We start from the raw sequence: 7,500 nt of genomic DNA, 5'->3' as shown, positions 1-7,500 counted from the left end.
ACACACACACACACACACACACACACACACACACGCGCACGCACACACGTGCAGAGAGAGCCAGCATTTCCTATACAGAGCCACAGGCTAAGCAGCACCATGACAGTAGGAAACTGTGCATCACGCAATAGCACGGCTGAATGTTGCAATCAGGATATCACCACCAATAAACAACAGAGAAGTTGAATCCTCACTGCTAGACAGGAAAGCTGCAATGAATTTAGGAATTCTTTTTAAAGACGTTTGTTGGGCATTCATGTCTTGGTTAGAGACAGAAAGTGAATAAAGAAGCACTCATCAGATTTCTTTTTTCATTTTTAATCGCCTCACATCACAGACGTTTCGGGCTTACACCCTTCTTCAGTGTGAAATGGCGATTTGGTTAGAGACAGGACACAGCAAATGGAGGAAGCAGAGGATGACGAGAGAGAATGGAGAAATGACCTTCAGCCTGAATGGAACCCGCGTCCCTGGCGAAACACTACAGTACTGTACACTGTTAGAGCCACTGCCAAGGCCTGGATTTCTGGATTTCGAAAGGACACTTTGGGTTATGCGTAAGTGCTTAGGGTGTCAGACTTGTAGCCCAAAGGTTGCCAGTTCGACTACCGACCCACCAGGTTGATGGGGGGATTAAATAACCAGTGCTTCCCCCAATCCTCCTCAATGACTGAGGTACCCTTAGCATAGCACCGTCCCGCCGCACGGCTCGCTTTAAGGCGCCGTTGGGGGTTGCCCCCTTGCACGGGTGACGGGTGAGGCAATTTTGTTGTGTGCACAATGACAGTGTCACAATGACAGTGGGAGATGGAGTTTCCCAGTTGAGCTTTCACTTTCACTGTAAAGCTCTAGACTAGTGTTTCTCAGTTTTCACCATTAGCATACAGAGGCTTTTCATAGATTGTGCTAGTGTTGTATTTTCACCATGAACTTACTTCTACTTTTTGAATTTTTTAGGGCTTTTTATACCGTTATTTTTAACAGGACCGTGGAGGAGAGACAGGAAATGATTGGGGGGAGAGAGAGACAGGGAAGGATCGGCAAATGACCCAAGCCGGAATCGAACCCGGGTTGCCGGCGTAGTAACCCAGTGCCATTAGTAGTACCATTAGTCCACGGCAGGTCCCTACTTTTACTCTTGACACCTCTGCTTTACAGTGACCTACAGTATTTTAGCTACAGACCCTGGGGCAATGTGATATTCGGTGCCTAGCTAGAGCCACTTCATCCATGAACGATGTAGGATCAACACGTAAACCTGGAAACTTCTGCTTCCGAGTTTCCCCAATTCCCTAACCATTAGCCCACAGCTAACACACCGGGAAGCTATGTTTTGTGAGTATACACAGCACATGTGGATTTTGTAATGTTTTCGGTACATTTTTTACCGCGTGCATTCCAACAAGCGACTCACAAATAAGAGACAGGCAAACGAGACGAGATGTTTGTGTGTGTGTGTGTGTGTGTGTGTGTGTGTGTGTGTGTGTGTGTGTGTGTGTGTGTGTGTGTGTGTGTGTGTGTGTGTGTGTGTGTGTGTGTGTGTGTGTGTGTGTGTGTGTGTGTGTGTGTGTGTGTGGTGTGAGAGGGGGGGCAGAGACAGAGAAAAGGAGAGAGAGAGAGAGAGAGAGAGAGAGACAGAGACAGAGAGAGAGAGAGAGAGAGAGAGAGAGAGAGAGAGAGAGAGAGAGAGAGAGAGACAGAGAGAGAGACAAAGACAGAGAGAGATAGAGACTGACAGAGAAGAGAGAGAGAGAGGGAGTAAACACAAAGTGTTCTGCACAACACAAAACACCTAACAACCTCCATCTCCGATTCAACTGAAAGCAGCAGCACAAAGAGTGTTCTACATCCATCAGCAGCATCAGCACAGCCCGCCGCAGCTAAGCAAACACAAGCTTCTGAGGCATGTAAAAAGAACCTCAGCGAGGTAGCCAAGAGTGTACAAGAATCACTCCCATCCTTTATGGTGACAGGAAGGTGTCCTTGAAAGTAGAGTAATGCTCTCTGGGACATGCCTCCACTCTTTTAAAACTCCCCATTAGTTGTGAGGGAAAAAGAGAGAGAGGAGGAGACTGAGAGAGAGAGAGAGAGAGAGAGAGAGAGAGAGAGAGAGAGAGAGAGAGAGAGAGAGAGAGAGAGAGAGAGAAAAGAGGGGACAGGTGGTGGAGAAATGGGCTGGAAGAAAAAAAGGACTGATAAAGAAAAGAGACAAAGACAAAGGAAGAGACAGAGAGTTTGAAGAGAGATGAAGAGAGAGAGAGGGAGAGAGAGAGAGAGAGAGAGAGAGAGAGAGAGAGAGAGAGAGAGAGAGAGAGAGAGAGAGAGAGAGAGAGAGAGTTGTGCTATGCTATGCTCATTCCCCTGAGTCATCGACATTCCTGGTGGATCAATCAAATGTTGGCTCACAGAGGGGAGCTCCAGTGACTTACATAGACAAGCTCATGCACACACACACACGCACGCACACACGCACGCACACACACCTCAGATCACTTACCTATACACACACACACACACACACCTGTTTCACACCATATTGGATAGGTGTAACAATCAAAAAGATGACACACAGAAGGAAAACTGAAAAACTCGAAACTCTGTTCAAACATGCACACACGCACACACACACGCACACACACACACACACACACACACACACACACACACACACACACACACACACACACACACACACACACACACACACACACACACACACACACACACACACAGTGACACAGCAGGATTGGTGCTGGCCAGAAGGTGCTGCCCCAGTCAGCAGTGGTTCTACCCAATTTGGGGCCCTAGGCAAAATACTGACATGGGGCATGATTTTTCCTGGTGCATTTACTATGGTGGAGTGACTGTCGGGGGCCCCCCACAGATAGTAGATTTGATGGGGCCCTAGGCAACAGTGCTTTAGCGACTGCAGCCTGATTAGAAGGCATTAGGATCTGTGGAGAGTCCAACAGCACACTACTCTTGCCCTGTCAAGTACACTACACTGCCACAGAGGTAGCAGCACATGGATTAGGATTTAACAAAGAACAGGATAATCTATTCCTGCATACTCATAGTGGTGGGATTATCACATCATGGCTGGTAGGATTGGGTATGATCATGGGAGGATAGGATGGCAGTTGATGGGGATGGGACTCAGAGAAGGTACACACACACACACACACACACACACACACACACACACACACACACACACACACACACACACACACACACACACACACACACACACACACACACACACACACACACACACACACACACACACACACACACACACACACACACACACCCCATATGGGTCTTCTAAGGGGAGATTAATCTAGTTGCCAGACAACTACAGCAAGAAATCCACGAACTGACAGGGGAAGGACAAGGAAAGGGTTGAACAACGACTCCGTACATATCCGAGCACTCCGAGCAGATTAAATGTCACGACCCAACCTTAGCTATTGGTTCAGAGCGGACACACATTTTGAACTCCAACAGAGTTAACACCTCCCACCAGTAATATATATATATAAGTGTTTATTAATTTGGCCATTCCAGAACCCATGTAAGAGTACAATTAGTATGAGGGTATAGTAAGACGAGGCTACTGCTTTCCTGTCCTTGTGTCCATGTCTGTTGTTTTAGGAGTCTTGTGTATGTGTGGTTTAATGTAGGTTTAGTTTTCAATTTCCAATTTATTGGTCTTGGGGGGATAGAAGTTTGAGACATAATATCTCCTTTTTAAGGGGAGTTCCCATGACGTGTCAGTACAGAACACAGAACACTGGCGGGGCGACACTAAAGAGCCGTACACACACATCGCTGTTATTTACTAGCTTCTCGCTTGCTCGCCTACTCGCCTCTCGTTCATGGAACGTTCGCTGAAAGTTCCCACGGCTTTAACTGCCAATGAACAGGCGAGAAGTACCGAACTCTGCCTTCCAATTGGTTACTCGCTTACTCGCCTCGCTCGAAGATAAAATATTTTCAACTCGGGATCCGCCCACATCGCATTGCTTGTACAGTACTCGCCTACTCGCCTGCTAGTCTCGCTGGAACACATTGACATTCTATTGAGTTCATTCGCTGAGCGAGTAACTAGCAGCGACGTGTGTGTACTGCCCTTTATGCAGAAAGAACATTCGCTCAGAGTCTCACCCATGGGCTATGTACAGCACATGCCAAATAACACATCTTGTAACGCCCAATAAACGGCCATGGGCAATCGTAAAGCACACCTTTCTAGCAAGAAATTGCAAAAAGCAGGCAACCCTGCAAAGATAATTTTATTCTGGTGTCTTCATACTGTCTATATATGGTAAGACTTTAGAATAACTACCTAGTCACAGCTTTATGAACACTTCATTAACATGTAATAATAAATAACATTTAACAAAGCATTTACCAATGTTTGTAAATGAGTAATAACCAAACTACGACTGTACAGTGGAGTAGGAATCAACTTCTACTGTGTGACTTTTATGCGGTTTCATGCCTTCTGGTCTTTGGAGGAGAAACTTCCAGGACCGATGCGACTGCGTTGTGTCTGCTGTGTTAACTTAGTATTTCTTGCCCATTTATAAATATTTGTAAGCGTTTTGTTAATAATAAATTCATTATTTACAAAGTGTTTATAAAGCTGTGAATAGGTTATTCTAAAGTGTTACCCTATAGATACATAAGCACATTTCAGATGTTTGGGTACAGTAATAGCTGCGCCAAGCACAACACAGTAGGTACACGTAGCTAAATATAACCCAGACGATATGAAGTGTACCTCAACATCAAGAAACGGACAAATATAGGCTACATCAGATAAGCAAACATGCAATGCACTTAAAGAAAGAAACAGTGTTATTATTTGCATTTGGGGGTGGGGGGGATGCAGCAAGACCATACTGGCAAAGACAAGTGTGATGCTATTTTTATACTGATGTTCACAGGGCCACAGAGGAAAATGTCTGACAGTGATTCCTTGGGAGATACGGACAGTAAAAAAAAAGGCAGGGGGCTTGATGTGTGCTGCCTACAGTTGGCAAATATAAATAAGATAGAAAAACATAAAATTCACAGTGAGAAAGAATGGCACCTATTTTGGCTGGGAGGGGTTTGCTGCATTTAGCAGGAGCTAGCAATCTGGCATAGGCAAAGACGAGTACAGGGCTATTTTTTGTGGTAGAAAAGAGTTAGAAAGAAGAGTCTGATGGTGGTCTCTAGGGATGCACGGATACCGATACTGGTATCAGTATCGTCCCCGATACTTGCTCATTATAGGAATACTCATACTCGTCAAAAACGTGCCGATACCAGGCACGATAATGCTATTACACGAAACAATGCAACATCTCATCATGTTCCCTTGGAAAAAAGTGCTGCCTCATACATTTACTAACATGTAGCCCCTTAATCCACGCTGTACCTCCAAAGGCACGCTGTGATAGCCATTGAAAAGTGAACTACCATAGTACAACAATATTATGCCGTTACACAGGGCCTTGAGTAAAGCACTACAACCTGGTCATTGCCATTATGTCAACAGCAAATGTATAACGCTGTGTCTTAACGAGTTAAATCTACATGGAAATGGACTACAAAACAAATATCACAGATGGAAAAACAAGGCTGTGTCAGTACTCAGTATCAGCAAGTACAGATACACAAGGACTCATACTTGTTTTCAGTTTTCAAAAAAAGTGGTAGTATCGTGCATCCCTAGTGGTCTCTGGAAAGCACATGACAGAAAGACATGGACTTTGATATGTGTGACCAATATGCACAACTGGAAAAAGTACATCAGCTGTACAAGAGAGGATGAAATCTACTGTGGCCTCGCAGAGTCAGAAGGAGCAGTCCCACACAAGGGAGAAGGTGTTTACTTCCTTCAACCTATAAATCACACATACATGTGTATATAGCAAGAGAGAATGAAATCTATTTTGGCTAGGAATTAGCAATACAGCAGGAGTTAGCACTCCAGCAGGCGTTAGCATAGTCACATTGGCAAAGATTGGCAAGGCTTTTGTCAGTGTGGTGGTGGAAGAGGGCACAGAGGAAGGTGTCTGACAGTGATTCCTGGGGAAATATGGACCGAGAAGAAAGGCAGGGAATTTTGAGGTTTGCCATCTGACAGAGATTGGCTGTCACTGTCCAATGCAATCACAGATGGCTTTTGTGAAATGTAAGGAAGCTGTCCAAATGTAATTGCGTGTGTGTGTGTGTGTGTGTGTGTGTGTGTGTGTGTGTGTGAGTGTGTGTGTGTGTGTGTGTGTGTGTGTGTGTGTGTGTGTGTGTGTGTGTGTGTGTGTGTGTGTGTGTGTGTGTGTGTGTGTGTGTGTGTGTGTGTGTGTGTGTGTGTGTGTGTGTGTGTGTGTGTGTGTGTGTGTGTGTGTGTGTGGTTACCGTGCGGAGTGATTGTCTGCATGGGTCTGGCGGGGCTCTTGATGTTCCAGATGGTGAGCGAGCCATCAGAGTGACTGCAGATAAACTGCTTCCCCTCGTGATGCCAGGACACAGAGTGGATAGCCTGATCCAGAGACATGGAGAGAGGAGAGAGAGAGGCGGATGGAGAGAGAGAGAGAGAGAGAGAGAGAGAGAGGGGGGGGGAAGAGAGGAAGATGTAGAGTGACAGAGATAGAGAGAGAGAGAAAGAGAGAGATATGGACAGACGAGAAACAATAGGAGAGAAGCATAAAGAGAAAACAGAAAAAAGATAAAAGAAAGAAAGAAAAAAAAGAGAGGCAAAGAATTAAACACTCATTGGCTTAGTGTTGCAATTTGCATAGTTTACATAACATGTTGCAAATACAATATGATAGACGGCAGAAGAGATCAGGAGAGAGAGAGAGAGAGAGAGAGAGAGAGAGAGAGAGAGAGAGAGAGAGAGAGAGAGAGAGAGAGAGAGAGAGAGAGAGAGATAAGAGGAGGGAAGAAAGAGGAAGCAAGAAAGAGGAAGAGAGAGGGGGCGGGGAGACGGAGAAAGATATACGTAAGAGTAATGAGATGGAGAGAGAGAAAAGTAGCAGACAGGGAGGGAGAGAGAGAGAGAAGGGAGGGGGATAAAAGAACATGAATGATGGAGGGTGGAAGTCCTATACTAGAGAGGTTTACTGTACAGTTTCCTATGCCCATTATATCCTCTATCTCAGTGATTCTCAAACTGTGGGCCAGGGCCCACTGGTTATATAACAATACATTACATTCAGGGCTCTAAATTAACTGTATTCATCAACAGGTAAAATGGCCTGTGGATGTTGATGTCACCAACCAACACACACTCACTAATGGGTCAAAGTGGCTAGCAAGTTGGTTTCTTCAACCAGCCAAACAGAAATTTCACCAGCATTTGGCCAGTTTGTTGGTGTTAATTTAGAGCCCTGATTACATTGCATTTGGCAGAGGCTTTTTAACCAAAGCGACTTACAATGGGGTACATAATCACAGCATACATTATTAGCAGACACACAGTACACAGGAAATCTACAGAACAGG

At 45.2% G+C, this 7,500-nt stretch overlaps 1 protein-coding gene across 1 annotated transcript in view; it reads right to left on the bottom strand.

The window, feature by feature from the left end:
- Positions 1-7,500, bottom strand: part of stxbp5a (syntaxin binding protein 5a (tomosyn)) — a 199,729-nt gene that overhangs the window by 75,023 nt on the left and 117,206 nt on the right. Inside the window, 1 exon segment of the mRNA XM_063223024.1 lies at positions 6,412-6,535. Coding sequence (XP_063079094.1) covers positions 6,412-6,535 — 124 coding nt within the window.

The sequence above is a fragment of the Engraulis encrasicolus genome, chromosome 18 (assembly GCF_034702125.1).
Source record: "Engraulis encrasicolus isolate BLACKSEA-1 chromosome 18, IST_EnEncr_1.0, whole genome shotgun sequence".
Taxonomy (NCBI): Eukaryota; Metazoa; Chordata; class Actinopteri; order Clupeiformes; family Engraulidae; genus Engraulis; species Engraulis encrasicolus.
Note: the sequence above shows the minus strand (reverse complement) of the source record. Positions and strands in the feature narration are given on the sequence as shown.